Source organism: Entelurus aequoreus, linkage group LG11, assembly GCF_033978785.1.
Source record: "Entelurus aequoreus isolate RoL-2023_Sb linkage group LG11, RoL_Eaeq_v1.1, whole genome shotgun sequence".
NCBI lineage: Eukaryota > Metazoa > Chordata > Actinopteri > Syngnathiformes > Syngnathidae > Entelurus > Entelurus aequoreus.
Window position 1 is genome coordinate 61,309,992 of NC_084741.1, and position 16,766 is coordinate 61,326,757.

A 16,766-nucleotide genomic window follows, 5' to 3' on the forward strand; every position below is an offset into this window, starting at 1 on the left:
GACTTTCCAACTGTAGTTAATTCAAAAGTCTTTGACTTGTTTTGTAAAAACTTGTTTGTAATTAAAGTACAGCTAAAGCCATATGTAAAAAGACCAACATTGGACGTTTGATTCTGTTTTTATTGCCACTATGTTGGTACATCTACACACTATTTTCAGATCATAATGAGCACCAATTTTGATAATTTTGGTCTTCTCGGATCCACAAACAATTTTTTTCATTAACAGTAACTGGTGGTTAAAATGAAAAGGATACTGTATGCCGTTTAAAGCAAGAAGAGATGTTCGAGCAAGCACTTGACAAGTGCACGCACACCGGAAGTGCTACTTTGAATATAAAAGTCCCGATGACAAATTGCTTTTGTACGATAATACAGATACTATACATATGTGATAAAATAACTCCAAAATACGTAATTTTTCAGTCTTGTAACGTTCGTATAAAACATCGTTATATTCTCATTACGTTCCAAAATAAAGCACACCATCTACATCTTGTTAACCCTTCTAAATGTACCGCTGTGGGGCACGGTTGATACGATAAATCTGACAATGTATAAAATTACGATAATTCGAAATTAATTTCAAAGAATCGCTGATTAATCCATTCAAGGTTTTAATTTGAAAGCGGAAGTAGGTTTGGCGCTATCTTCGGTTAATCTGCCCACGTAGATAAACAACGTGCAGGTCAAAGGCGGGCAGATGGTATTGTGTTTGTCAGTATTCATTGGGGACCCTCGTAGTAAGGACGTTGGTGTTTTCTAAACGCTGTTTTTTTAAGTGTTTAAGTTGCTTGACAGAATGACGACATTGAACCAATGGTACTCCACAAACTGCTGCTTGTGCTGCCATGTCCGCACAGGAACCATCATCCTGGGGGTCTGGTACATGGTGAGCATCACTATCAATATTATTTCACCTATTGTTTCTCTTTATTTCAAATAGGGACAGCACATATTAAAAACATTAATTTATGTAAATATTTCAGGTTATGGCCAAAGGCTAATTTCCGTCGGTATTCCCCTGGCAGGTTGGCGTATACATACAATCATACATTTTAGAGATGACTTTACAATGTACTGATAATATACTATCATTCCTAACTAGTTAGCTTCAAAATAGTCAGCTAATAACAGTCATGAGCTCACATGCCTATGCACACTTTAGAATGTTGTTTATGTACAAAATGTAACTGATTTGCCATTTTGTGATTGTAATGCAGAAGGCAAACATGGAAAGATGATGTGTCCCTCCCTATGAATAAATAAATTCTCTGCAGGTAGCAGGTGGATTTAGTTTCAGACTGCCAGACAATTTTCCATTACCACCACCTGATCATCTGACCAGATAGGATCTTCATGACATGCATGTAGTATTATACCAGTGAACTAAACATTGCAAACTTCATTTATTAGATATTTTCATTAGTTTACTCTGGTCAGTGTAGTTTTCTATGCCGATGACTTCGTTGAGTACACCTGTACTGCCAAGTTATTTATTTGTTTTTATTACTGCAATTTCAATAATGATGATGTGCATTTATTAGAAAAAAAAAATGAAGGTTACGGTGAGTTGAAAAATATTTGTTTATTCCAACTATTTTCCCTACAATGCGCATTGAGGCTATAAAGTGTGTTGTATCCGATTACTCGATGAATAGAACAAACTGATAGATTACCCAATTACTAAAATAATAAGTTCCGCCCGAAGAGTGACGTAAACATTGTATAATGAGTAGATGAATACAAAGTGTATTACAGCTAAAACTGACAAATATATATTGTTTATAGACGAGAGACTTTATCGATAAATCGTTGCAGTGTGTATATATATATATATATATATATATATACATATATATATATATATATATATATACGATTATTCGATAAAATTGTTTAATTTGATTAGAAAAAAGATTACATTTTTATTCTGTTGCTTTAATTAATCCTTTAATAGGGGTAATAAATAAAAAAATGTAAAATGCAGGTCACACAGAGTGCCCGCAACTTTAAATATACGGACATTGTTTCCAAAGGGCCTCTTGAATAGAGTGCAGTTTAAAAACTTTTTTTTTATTAACGCACGTAAGTACAATTTCAGTGTCGATGTGTCTCCATGAGGAAAAAAGAGTGACCGTTATGGCAAGCAGAAAACTCTTTGATTATTTCAACTATTTACCCTGAAATACGCATTGAGAATATTAAGGGTATTTTATCCGATTACTCAATTAAATCGACAAACTAATCAATTTCTAATAAATTCAGACTTTAGATGATAGATTATATCCGATTAATCGTCCTCTTCGTCCCTATACTTGGTAAACATCCTATGCTTATACTGTCTCTTCAAGTGTCTGACATTAGAACATCCTTTGAGTTCTTTACTCCATTATTTAATTCCATTTTGGGGGTATGCAAAATTCTTTTAGTACTGTATATGCTCACAAATGTTTTAAATTTCATTTTCTCTCTTGCTTAAAAATGGTTGTACATTATTGGGAAGCCGGTTGCTTTTAGTTGTTTAGTCAGTAAAATATACTCATTTTATATCTATAACATTCCAGTATAGATACGCCATTGCACACCACAAATGAGATAATAATGATATTGCTTTATTTTTTATTATAGTGAGTTCAGTACATGTAATTTGAAATCCTGACATGTCTCTGCGAGTTTACTTTCTAAACGGCCTGCCTCCTCCTCCGTATTGTTTGTCTTATCTGCCCATATGTCCTGTGTCCCTAAGCTCATCAACGCCGTGGTGTTACTCATCCTGCTCACGGCACTCGGTGATCCTGAGCAGTACCACCTGACCAGTGCTGAGTTGGCTAATGACTTGGATGTCATGGATGATGCCAGTAAGTAAGCAAATCGTCCAAACAGGACATGTTGTCAAACTGATATGTTACACCTGCCTAATATTATTATATATATATAATATACGATCATAATATTTATAGGTGCATAGTTGTTCACAGTTGGAGCAGGTGTGCACAGAAAAACATGGCAGGTGGGTCGCAGTGAGAGTCACAGTTAGCCTTTTTTGTCCTACTTTCCAGGGATTAAGCTGTTCCCTGATTTTTTGCCACAGATTGGCACTGCAACCCATTTTCTAACCAACCATTGATAGATAAAGGAATGAACGCAGGTTTATCACACATAATTAATGACCAATTACCTTTTGTACGAACATTGTGAATATCTTGCATTCCCAGTGAAGAAAGTGATGATTAGCGTAGATGGTTATAGTAGTTGGTTAATTGAGTTGTTGACAGTAGGGCAGCAGCTATCGATTTTTAGTAATCCATAGATTAGTTTGATTAATTAATTGAGTAATCAGATGTAACACATTGTATAGCTTTAATGCATATTTTAGGGAGGCCAGTAAATAAACACAAATTTTTTTTGCTTTTTCTCTAATAAGTGCACATAATTTCCTTCAGTGTATACTATAGCAAGGGTTCTTAACATTTTTGACCTCGAGGTCTAACTTTTCCACTACAGAGGGGCCCAGGGCCCACTCTAATATTAACACTAAATTAATAATCTTACTCTTGATATTAATAATAATCAATATTTATATCCAACCTACTTACAAAATAATATTCCATCTTGCTAAATGATAATGAAATAGTTAAAATTGATAAAATACATTAAAATGAATATTTAAATAGGTGAATTTTTTAATATTTAACTAAACTGTCAATAAATGTAAGTGCAAATGAAAATCCAGCTTCACCACTTTAGCCATATTTTTTGCGCTTTAGAAATTCCTCTTCGACTTTTGTTTGTTTGAGTTTTTCATCCATCTAGTGGTACGACCAAGAATCACATAATTAAAATTTTAAACACAGTGTTACTGTTCAAACGTTGTGTAATGTTACAGTGGCCAAAAATGTTAAATATACTTGTTAAAGGAGCCATATGTAATAATGTGGCCAGAAATGCTACTGCAATCACAGTCAAAATTCTGTAGTCCCCACCCCCTCCCCTTCTCCCTGACTGAGGTTGCCAGATACGCAGCCGAATCCAGCCCGTTTGACTGGGCTACTCCAAGGCACTTCAAACTTCCACTGCCTCTTACTAGGGGTCGAGGTGCTAGGATCATAATAGCTGAATAGACAAGCATTTTGTCAATAACCAATTTCTAACCAACACATTTTACACAGAAATTAGGCTATTTTCAGGAAGAAGTACGTCATGCGTGCGTACAATATCACAACAAATGGCAATCATATGGTTATTGTCAGTACTATCAGAAAACAAAGACTAAAACCAAACTACAACCAACATTAGCAATGGTTATACTGGTGAAAATAAGTAGAGCGTGCTTAGCAGCCTAATGTACGCCAAAAACTAAAGAGGAGACATTTTACCAAGGTATGCCTGTAGGCGACACGAATGAGAATTATTTTATTATGTAATTTGGTTGTCTCCATACGTTTTCACATTGCTAATGTTGGAACCCATTTCCTCAGCATATCAGCAATATTGAGAAGGAAATGGGCACTGACACTACCCATATCCACATAGGTTTTATTTGTCGAAAATATATTTTGCCCTGTCATTTCGATGACGGATATATTTCCCCCGTTAGCCTATATGTCATGACTGGGCTAGCATGCTAAGCATTACACTAGGAGCACCATCAAAGCATTCGTTGCACGAACTTACTAGCTTTGTCAGACAAGATCATAGACTGTATTGGACAATATAGTTTACATACAAAATATCCATTTCCATTTATTACAAGTAATAAGAAAACGTAAATGCCTGACTTACCTATCAAGGAGGAAATTAGTAAGTTTGGCGTCAGATGAACAAATCTTCTCCGCCTTCAATCTTCTCCATCTTTCAAAGGCATACGAATCCTCATTTTGTTCCTGGCTTTGTCATGAATAAGTTGAGAATCGTAATAACGCCTTTAAGATTTACTAAGGTCTGACATGTTTAGTAACTTTACCAGTGGCAGTAACTAGATGAAGATGGCAGTGCGTAACTGGCAACCTGGATGTGACGTGGACCCCTACTTAAAGAAGTTGAAAAACTTATTTGGGTGTTACCATTTAGTGGTCAATTGTACGGAATATGTACTGTACTGTGCAATCTACTAATAAAAGTTTCAATCAATTCATTAAAAAAAAACACTCACTGACTCTCTAATTTGTCAAACGGTAGAGGGTGGGACATTGAAATGAAAACAATAACAAGATTTTGGGGCTGTAAATCTAATTTTGTAATGAGCATATCCCGGCTGAACTACTGTTATCAGTTATAGAGGTATTCGAAAATAAAATGATTTATTAATGCCTTCTGACATATCAGGGCCATTTAATGATGACTTGACATGAAATTATTACATATGGGTCCTTTAAGTAAACCTCTGCCTTGTTTTTAATGAATACTTAGGCCTGCTACACTGCTGTATTTTAATGTTTGTTATTATGTTGGTACTTGGAGAGCCAAGGGTTTTCTAAGGTGGTACTTGGTGAAAAACGTTTGAGAACCACTGCTATAGTAATGGTATGATCACCTATCTCTGATGTGTCATCATACTCCATAAAGTACTTGATGATTCGTTTGCTGAATATTTTTTGATTCCTTCCATTTCTTCTGAGGAAAGTTAATACAAACAATTCAGCGGTTCATAAATACATTTGCCTGTTTTCTTTTTTAGTCCTCATCTTCTTTTGTGATTTCTTGAAAGGAGAACGTAATGACAATCTTATATGCAATCCTTGTTTTATATCAGATGTGTGATTCTTCGTCATCATGACATTTTACACACAATTTGAAAGCTCCCAACATTCCCACAGCAGCCCTCTTCTCATGCAGTTGAAGTCCTTTGCATTTTCTACCAAATATTTTGATGAAGTTCTTTCGGAATTCAAAGGATTGTCTCTTATTGTGGTTTTCAGGAAATACAATAGTTTGTCCAGTTGTTTGGGTGTTTTTGGCTTATCCTAAAAACTATTATTTTATTTTACTTTCTATTGTGTTGGTTTTTCACTGCGCCAGGATCTTCTAAATCTGCTATTTTACAGTACGTTTATTGACATGTCTTAGATTGTCTCATTTTACAGGCGTAGACTCTGTAGTACTCTGAAACGTTACAATACTCTCTTAAAAGTGTGCCTTGTCTTTCTGTTTTAGACATGTGCATCGCCTCATCCATCTCCCTGCTGATGATACTCATATGTGGGATGGCAACATATGGTGCATACAAGGTCAACTAAATATTGTTTTATTATTAGTCTGCTCTGCTGTTGCACACCTTCATGCGTATTATTGGAAAGAATGGGACATAATTGGATTATCCCTCTGTATCTAATTCCTTAGTGAGGGATGTTCCAATCAGGGTTTTATGCTGCCTATTCCAATACCGATCATCAATGAGTGAAATTGGCTGATATCAATACCAATACCAATCACATGTATTAATTATAAATTTACTTATGGTGAGTGCTATTGACAATTTAACAATATCAACACATTAATTAAACGTATTGCTTATTATATCAATTACATATAAGTTTTTGATCAAAACAAATTCTATAGTACGCAATAAATAAACACATTTACTAATTTCAATCCTCTGCCCTCCAAGTTTTACATACTCATTTCATGAGTATGTAAAACTTAACAAAAATGACCAAAATATTATTTTGAGTAAATACAAATATCGATACAACCACTCTGGTGTCGCACATATAATGATACTACCCTTGTTATCGACACCACCAATTTGTGGATTGATCTGTCCTCCTCTTGCGTGTCATGTACTGACTGTGACAATGCAGATACACCAACAATTGTCGTTATATTATCCTCTCTCTAACTCTTGTTAATCTACTCTGGAAAGTAATTTCATGTTAATAACTGATTACTTTCTGCTGTAACTTGCTTCCATCTACACTTCCAAAAACTTTACTAAGCACCTCTTTATTGGTGTTGTTTAAAGGTAGCTTAGTGGTCGGTTAGCTTAGCTATTAGCATGCCTGCTTCGGGCTTGCTCTCGGTGTGTAACATGTTTATCCTCGTCCTCCAGTGATAATGGTACGTAAGATATGTACAGTGTATTTGCCGCAATGGAGGTGATTATTATTATTCCTAGCTTATAAGAGCGCCTCCACACCAGCACCAGCAATAAATACAGTGTCAGGCAGAGGGGCTGGGTGTTTGTGATCAACATTAAAAACCTTAATTGGCAATGGCGATAAAGATTTGATTTCACATAAATCCGCCAATACTGATCCCTAGTCCCTACGCTTTTACAGTATTGTAATTGGGCAGGATTCTGTAGTTGCCAACCGTCCCTTGAAAAACGGAATCGTTCCGTATTTAGTAACAAAAGTATGCATATCAATCCGTAAAGGGACGCACTTTGTCCCGTTTACCGTGTAAATCAAAACAGTCTTTGAAATGTCAAAGAATTATTGCATGACAAGGCGCTTTTATATCGCATTTTACGGTAAAGCTGCAGCACGGGACCAATGAGCTGACAGGACCCTCACACGTGACCATTACGACACAGAATTCGGCTCTTCTCATTGGTTGAGGCACTGGCGCGTGCGACGAAAGTACCGGAAGAAAACAGACAAAGTCAAACCACTAGTCAAATGAAAGCTGCATATTCACCGACTTCTGATATATTCAGAACTTTTAATGAATTATTTGAACAGTTCATTTATTTAATCGAAAGACTAATCGCAGTGGTTTTGTTATTTGATGGTGTCCCCGTATCTAAAATGTAAACCATCTCTTTCAGTTGCATGCTGCCTGGATCATACCGTTTTTCTGCTATCAGATCTTCGACTTTGCACTCAACACCCTTGTTGCTGTGAGCATTGTGGTCTATCCAAATACGATACAGGATTACCTGCAGCAATTGGTAAGAAACACAGCCTGGTGTTATGTTTTAAAGTGTTTGTACATCTTTTATGGATATGGTCAAGTATAGTGCTCTAATATACTGTACTTCATGTACACTTTCTACACACCCCTATTGCAGCCGGACAATTTTCCCTACAAAGAGGACATTGCAGCTCTCAGTAATGTGTGCTTGGTCCTCGTCGTGCTGCTCTTCATCAGCTGTATTTTGGCCTTCAAGGTATGTTCTCTTCCATGTTTGTGGAGCAACACTATCAATTATATTATCATATTACATAAATATTAAGAAAAACAGTTAAAGCTCCTTTTTTCTGGCTTGTAGAGATGATGTGTTGTCGGATCGGTATTTTTCCGGATTGCAAATTTTCACTGAATGTATGATTTACAGTACAGTGCAACAGTCAGATGTGAACAGAAACATACTAAATTGATGGTGTTAAAGGAGTGCATATTGCCACACTGTACATAATCATTATTTTTTACACCAGGCTTACCTGATAGCATGCGTGTGGAGCTGCTACAGATACGTGTGCAGCCGCGGCACTGCACAAATCCTACTCTACGTCACAACCGATGACACAAAGGTAAGACAGAATTTTACAAACAACGCTACGTATGCTGCACTGTAAACTACAAACACAATTATTAACATTTTGTTCGATGAACACCTGGTCCACAGGCCAATTAAAACTCAATACTAGTATGGTGTATTTAGAGTAGGGGTGTCCAAACCACGACCATTTTCAATTTAGCCCACGAGACACGGCACTTGTGCAATTTTAATAAGCAACCTGGCCATGCGAGGAGTTTTCATATTAAATTTAAAGGAGCCATATGTAATAATTTCATGTCAAGTCATCATTAAATGGCCCTGCTATGTCAAAAGGCATTAATAAATCATTTTCTTCTTGAGTACCTCTATGACTGATAACAGTGGTTCAGCCGGGATATGCTTATTTCAAAATTAGATTTACAGCCCCGAAATCTTGTGATTGTTTTCATTTCGATGTCCCGCCCTCCACCGTTTGACCAGTTAGAAAGTCAGTGAGTGTGTCACATCCAGGTTGCCAATTACGCACCGCCATCTTCGTTTTGTCTGGCTACTGCCACTGGTAAAGTTACTAAACATGTCAAACCTTAGTAAATCTAAAAGGCGTTGTTTAGGTTCTCAACTTATTCATGACAAAGCCAGGAACAAAACGAGGATTTGTATCGAGGATGCCTTTGAAAGATGGAGACGATTGAAGGCGGAGAAGATTTTTTTGTTGTTTGTTTGTGTAAGTCTTTGTTTTCTGATAGTACTGACAATAACCATATGATTGCCATTTGTTGTGATATTGTACACAGGCATGATGTACTTCTTCCTGAAAATGGCCTAATTTCTGTACAAAATTTGTTGGTTAGAGATTTGTTATTGACAACGCTTGTCTATTCAGCTCTTATGGTCCCAGCCCCTCTACCCCTAGTTAGAGGCAGTGGAAGTTTGACCTGCGTATCTGGCAACCTCAGTCAGGGAGAGAGGGAGATGACTACAAAATCTTGCCTGTGACACAGTACCATTTTTGGCCACATTATTACATATGGCACCTTTAAGATTAAGATTAAAGATACCAATGATTGTCACACACACACTAGATGTGGTGAAATTTGTCCTCTGCATTTTGGTGACTTAACCCCCAACTCCAACCCGTGTTGCTGAGTGCCAAGCAGGGAGGTTATGGGTCCCATTTTTATAGTCTTTGGTATGACTCGGCTGGGATTTGAACTCCAACCTACCAATCGATCTCAGGGCGGACACTCTAACCACTAGGCCACTGAAGCAGCCAGGAGTCTGACAGGTGGCAATTTGTCACCATCTTGCGGACAATGTGAGAGAAACTGGTCAGTGACCATGATTTGTACTTGCATCACAAGCACGGCAGTTACTTGTATGACCCAATCCAAACAACCTTTCCTAGTCATGGTGCAGAAAAAAAAAATCAACCAGCACAAAAAGTTAACACACATGGTCACACATAACACAACTTGCTCACTGAACTTTTTGGATATAATAAAAAAAAATGTCCCATCACCATAATTTTTATTTTTTTACTTGCACCCATTTAAATCCATTGCAAGGCATAATACGAAAAATGCTCTCTTGACACTTCTCTATGTTTGACTTTTAGCTGCTAGATATTTCTGATTGATTACAAAGATTTAAAGAGGTTGTCACGGAAGTACACAAGGTAGGAGTTGAACTTTCACATACTCTTAATATTAAATTATAATAATTGTTAATTATGTATCCATTATATTATTGTATTATGTAAATGTAATATGCTCAGCTTCCCACAGCCGTTATGTACAATAATGAAACATTTTCTGTGGATCTGATGCCATAATACTATGATGGTGTGATATTTTCATGTCCTCATAGTATGATACTGTGATGTATCATAGTGTCATGTCATCTTAGTATGATACAGTGATGATATGATACTATGTATGTTCTTACTATTATAGCAGTGCTTCTCCAATATTTTATGTTACCCCCCCCCCGGAAGAAGAACATAATTTTTGCCCCCTCCCTCTCCGCCGTGACTATAAATAGTGTAATTTGTCTATAAAATTGTTACAATTATACCTCTGCATAACATTTTAAGCTTATTAACATTAAAGGAAACAACACACCGGTCGTTCCTCGTCTCCCACCGTGCTTACAGTGAAGCCAAGTGCAACATACGCTTCATTATATTCTGGTACGGCAAAAAAAGCATCTTCCCCAAGGTCACATGCGCCTCCCTGGTATCGCACCACTCCCCCCCAGGGGGCCCCGTCCACCCCTTGAGAAGGGCTGCTATTATAGTAACATAAGGTCAGTTACTATGATCGTATGATGCTATGATACTGCAGAACTGTACTAAGACACTGATAGTATGATGTTATAATAGTCATACTGGACGGCGTGGCGAAGTTGGTAGAGTGGCCGTGCCAGCAATCGGAGGGTTGCTGGTTACTGGGGTTCAATCCCCACCTTCTACCATCCTAGTCACGTCCGTTGTGTCCTTGGGCAAGACACTTCACCCTTGCTCCTGATGGCTGCTGGTTAGCGCCTTGCATGGCAGCTCCTGCCATCAGTGTGTGAATGTGTGTGTGAATGGGTGAATGCGGAAATACTGTCAAAGCGCTTTGAGTACCTTGAAGGTAGAAAAGCGCTATACAAGTATAACCCATTTATCATTTATTTATCATTTATACTGCGATGCTATGATAGTATGATACTATGAGGCTCTAATACTGTAATAGTAGGAAACTATGATATTAAGATAGTATAATACGATAATGATCTGATATTAAGATAACTATGATGATATGATACTACAACAGTATGATACTGTTATTTTACGATGTTATCATACTACAGTATTAGTAGTATGACACTAAAATAGTATGATACTATGATGATGCACCTGGGGATAGGTTGATTGGCAACACTAAATTGGCTCTAGTGTGTGAATGTGAGTGTGAATGTTGTCTGTCCATCTGTGTTGGCCCTGTGATGAGGTGGTGACTTGTCCAGGGTGTACGCCGCCTTCCGACCGAATGCAGTTGGGATAGGCCCCAGCACCCCCACGACCCCGAGAGGGACAAGCGGTAGAAATGGGATGGATGGATGGACTATGATGATATGATAGTGCTGCTATGATAGTATGATACTAACAGAATGATATGATACTATAATATAATGTTACTATAATAGTATCATAGTGTGATACTATGATAGTGTGATACAATGCTACGATAGTATGATGCTATGATAGTGCGACACTGTGATAGTATGATACTACTGTATGATAGGGTGATGCTATGATGCTGTGATACCATGACTATGTTAGTGTGATACTATGATTGTATGACACTATGGTAGTGTATCACTATACACTACTATACTGATGCTAACATGGTATAATGCTATGATACCATGACATTATGACGAGCCAATTAGGAGCAGAGCTGACCGAGATATTGATTTATTCAGGTACAGCTAATCTAATCTAATCTAATTACACTGGCAGTCAGAGGGAGTTCATTATTTAAGGTCCATAAACTCCTTATGAGATTAGAATTCCAAATGAAACGCTGCATTGTTTGACACTTCAACGTGTCGTTGTTTGTTGGGTCATTGGTCAGACATAATGACAATGTTGCTTTGGACTGCATGTTGGCTCACATAAAGCAAGCAGTTTTCTTTTAAAGGCTTGTTCTCCATCTGCTTCCCCTTATGTACAGGTGCTCTTTCCTCCTTATGACAACAGCGTGGATGTTCCGACTAAACAGGGCGCTCCTCGGTCCTCTTCCACAATGACCGCATGAGGACATTCCCAAGGACCCTCGGTAGGAAGTCTTTGTACAATCCACGTCTGCACCTCACTGCCTCTTTAAGCATTCCATAACAAATTTGCTATGAACAGCCGTCACATACCATCATTGTGTACGTCGTAGGGGTGTGACGATACTCTCATTTCACGAGACGATACATATCGGGTTCGCGAGACAAGGTTTTAACATGAATTTCAAGCAGGGCCCCATGCAAGGTGGTAGAGTTGTGACAATTCTTAGGGACCCTGATTGGCTGGTGTTGAGGGGGCTTATGGGGCAATGCATGAACTTATAACTTGTTTTCACAACTAAAACCTAAAATAAAAAATCATAGAAAGATAAAGAAAATATAGTAATATTTTTTGAGGAGCTCTACGGTGTCTTCTGCATCTCTGATATCGCAGCTGTCAAGTGTGTCACAGATTCGTCTGTATCGTATTATCTCTGGGCTGCTGTAGACTGCTGGATTGCTTCTGCTGCTGGCATAAGCAATCCAGTGTGTTAAGAATGTTTTTCCGTCGCCTTTTGGCGTCCAATACTTGACAATTTAGCGGTTTATGCTTGGCGTAGACATGGAGCGTTGGCTTGAAGGAGAGCAGAAGCTAGCTCTGTTTGCTAGCGTTCAGTTTTTAGTGTGCACAACGTGGTTCCAATCACTCACACACAGCCAGGCAAATATACTTCTATTAAACAAACAACCTTCTGACTATCTTCTACCCACTTTTCTTATGAGGAGAAATATCGTCACGTTTTATCCTGGTGAGATTTCGTGACACAAGATCTTGTCACATCCCTAATAATACATTGTGTAATGGACTTGTGACCTTCTTCTTAGTCATACTGACTAACTACCAATATCTGTAATTTTGGCTGACATTATTAATAGATGAAAGATATATTTTTATTAATGCTGTGTTTGCTGTGTGCGTGTAATTGTATTGTGCGTCAGACACACACTTTGTATTTACGCAAAGTACCCTTAGTAAAGAGTGAATGGTTGCTGTGTTGTTTCGTCCTATCATGTTGTCTCCTATCAGCTGCACCTTAACATGTTGAAAATGTTTATTTTATTGAAAAAACAGTCTCGTTGTAAAGCATTGGGCCTTTGTGTTATGAAAAAAAGAAAATGGAACCTAGTTGTGTTTTCCTCAATAAGGCCAGTGGTCTGCTATGTGGAAACACACGTTTGTTTCTCCAGGTATGCTTATTGGAAAATGCTGTGATGTGCAATCAAAATGAAAAATAAATAGATGTTTGCAAAATGTGTCTTGTATTACCTTCATACTTTTAATACATCCTTGCTTCTGGGGTGTGAATACAACATGGAAAGTATTTGTACGATATGATCTACTACCTTGCGAAGTGCTCATTGTGTGGTTGGGATTCCAGTGACGGAGTCTTTCCATAAACCCAAGCTCGACTTTGGATGATATATATCTCAAAAATAGACTTTATAACCTTTGCAGAGACTTGTGTTTGGAATTAGCAGTACCACATTTATGACCAATTGTCCAGTTTTGAAATGGAACTTCTGACTTTACCTTTTTCTATTTGACTAGACATTACAAATCTGCTGTAGATTTACAGTGGAACCTGCAAAGACAACCACAAGCTGTTCTGTTGTAATGCTAAAATAAGTACAGTGAATTCACACTTATTTGCAGAAAATATATATTTAAAAAAAACTATCAGGAAAAAAATAAAAGTTAAAAAAATAATCAGAACAAACGTCTTATTCACCTTAAGTTTATAGTGTTCTTTCTAAGTCATAATATAGGTTATTGTATGTATATATATGTGTGTGTGTGTGTGTGTGTATATATATATATATATATATATATATATATATATATATATATATATATATATATAGTTACATACTTAAGACGTCACCATTTTTTCCAAAGGTGCTATTGACATGAACATTTCACCAGATGTTGCAATCAACCCAAGTAATCCATACATACAAAGAAAGTAGAACAGCTAAACTCAGAAATTAAATTGTGTGACACAGAGAAAAAGTACTGAACACGTGAAGAAGGGGAAGCGCAAAAAGGCATGCAAAGCCAAAACAACACCAACAATCTATCTATAATCAACAACAATCCAGCCCTTGTCAGTGCAAATTATTATTAGCTGGTTCAGTCCTAATTGGTGGTCGACAAAATGATCTCATTGCCAAGGTGTGAGTCAAGACACATCTCATGATGGGTAAGAGCAAAGAGCTGTCCCAAGATCATCGCAAGCTTATTGTTGCAAAATATAATGATGGCTTTGGTTACAGGCACATATCTACAGCGAGCTTCTGAATGTTCCAGTGAGCACGGTTGGGACCATAATACGTAAGTGGAAAGCCAATCATACCACTATAAGTTTGCTCCAATCAGGTGCTCCTCGCAAGATTTTTGACAGAGTGCAAAGAATAATCAGAATGGTTGACCAAAAGCCAAAGACCACCAGAGGATAGCTTTGAAAAGACTTGGAATTAGCAGGTACTGTTACAAGGAAAACTGTGAGTAATGCTCTCCGCCGCCATGGCCTGTATGTAAGGTCACCACGCAAGACCCATTGCTGAATAAAAAGTTTGTTTAAAGTTTGCTGAACAACATTTGGATAAGCCAGTTAAATACTGGGAGAACATGGTCTGGTCTGATGAGGGCAAAATTGAACTGTTTGGATGCCATAATGTACCATGTTTGGAGGTGAATTGGCACTGCACCCTAAAAAAACCATACCAGCGGTGAAGTTGGGAGGTGGGAACATGATGGTGTAGGGCTGCTTTGCAGCAAATGGTACTGGTAAACTTCCCATTGAAGGAAGGATGAATTGGCAAATGTACCAACATATTATTGACAAAAATCTGTTGCCATCTTGGAGGATAATGAAAATGAAACAAAGGTGGACATTTCAGCAAGATAATGATCCAAAGCATACTGCCGATGAAACTCTCAATTGGTTTCAAAGAAAAAACTAAAGCAGAGTTGAATTCAATCAAAAATCCATAGAAAGAACTGAAGCTCAAGGTCTATAAATGCATGGATAAATGAGAACATCCATACATATGGAGACAATCCATGATGATTGGTTGGTGTTCGTATGATGAGTCACAATTGGTTAACACCTACTCAGTGGCCTAGTGGTTAGAGTGTCCGCCCTGAGATCGGTAGGTTGTGAGTTCAAACCCCGGCCGAGTCATACCAAAGACTATAAAAATGGGACCCATTACCTACCTGCTTGGCACTCAGCATCAAGGGTTGGAATTGGGGGTTAAATCACCAAAAATGATTCCCGGGCGCGGCACCGCTGCTGCCCACTGCTCCCCTCACCTCCCAGGGGGTGATCAAGGGGATGGGTCAAATGCAGAGGACAAATTTTACCACACCTTGTGTGTGTGTGACAATCATTGGTACTTTAACTTAACTTAACTTAACTTAAGGTGAGGACGAAACATTACGGACTGGCCAATCAGAGGCAACATAAAGCGGGTCATTGAAACTAGTAAGCAAAATCATAACAGACATGCACTCATGTCACATGACGACAAGGGAGTCGGAGACAGAAGGACGCTTCAAGCTGATGACAAAAAACAATAAACATAGTTGAAAATGGCAGAGGAATTCTCTACCGCAGATTAGATTTTTCCTTTAGTGATCAGATTAGATTTTTCTTTAGTGATGAAGACGACGTGCAGGAACCCAACAATAATGAGTGTCTTTGGTAATATTTAGACAAATGTACACGTTTAGAGAAAACAATGCCCTCAACCTTAGTTTTTAGTTGTTTACTCTGTACACCAAAATCATAACTGCTCTCTTCATCTAAGACGTCCAACACAAATTTAGGAACACACATTAAGGTGAGTTGAGTTCATGAAAGTTTTACTGCACATAACCATTACCAACTGTTCCCAAACAACACACACGTCAAGGTTATTTTGGTTTAGATATAGATAGATGCTGTTTTTTTACTTTAGGTAGAGAAAATGAATAACATTATAGGGGTTGGCCAAGTATATACATGCATATGTATGTATGTATGTATGTATATATATATATATATATATATATATATATATATATATATATATATATATATATATATATATATATATATATATATATATATATATATATATATATGTACTATGTATGGATATGTGTATGTATGTATAAATATATATATATACACTACCGTTCAAAAGTTTGGGGTCACCCAAACAATTTTGTGGAATAACCTTCATTTCTAAGAACAAGAATAGACTGTCGAGTTTCAGATGAAAGTTCTCTTTTTCTGGCCATTTTGAGCGTTTAATTGACCCCACAAATGTGATGCTCCAAAAACTCAATCTGCTCAAAGGAAGGTCAGTTTTGTAGCTTCTGTATCGAGCTAAACTGTTTTCAGATGTGTGAACATGATTGCACAAGGGTTTTCTAATCATCAATTAGCCTTCTGAGCCAATGAGCAAACACATTGTACCATTAGAACACTGGAGTGATAGTTGCTGGAAATGGG

General features: G+C 37.5%; 1 protein-coding gene across 1 annotated transcript; it reads left to right on the forward strand.

The window, feature by feature from the left end:
* The first annotated feature begins 33 nt into the window (after positions 1–33).
* Positions 34–13,732, forward strand: LOC133660313 (lysosomal-associated transmembrane protein 4B-like). The gene is made up of 7 exons (XM_062063711.1): positions 34–891; positions 2,749–2,860; positions 6,156–6,229; positions 7,771–7,893; positions 8,014–8,112; positions 8,381–8,476; positions 12,165–13,732. The coding sequence occupies exons 1-7, from the start codon at positions 802–804 to the stop codon at positions 12,246–12,248; spliced, it is 678 nt and encodes a 225-aa protein (XP_061919695.1). The 5' UTR covers positions 34–801; the 3' UTR covers positions 12,249–13,732.
* The last annotated feature ends 3,034 nt before the right edge of the window (positions 13,733–16,766 follow it).

Excerpts from the sequence above, each read along its gene's own strand:
- LOC133660313 (XM_062063711.1), top strand. The coding sequence starts at position 802 with ATGACGACATTGAACCAATGGTACTCCACAAACTGCTGCTTGTGCTGC. Across the intron at positions 8,113-8,380 it reads GCTGTATTTTGGCCTTCAAG|GCTTACCTGATAGCATGCGT; the intron begins GTATGTTCTCTT and ends TTTTTACACCAG. Across the intron at positions 8,477-12,164 it reads TCACAACCGATGACACAAAG|GTGCTCTTTCCTCCTTATGA; the intron begins GTAAGACAGAAT and ends CCTTATGTACAG.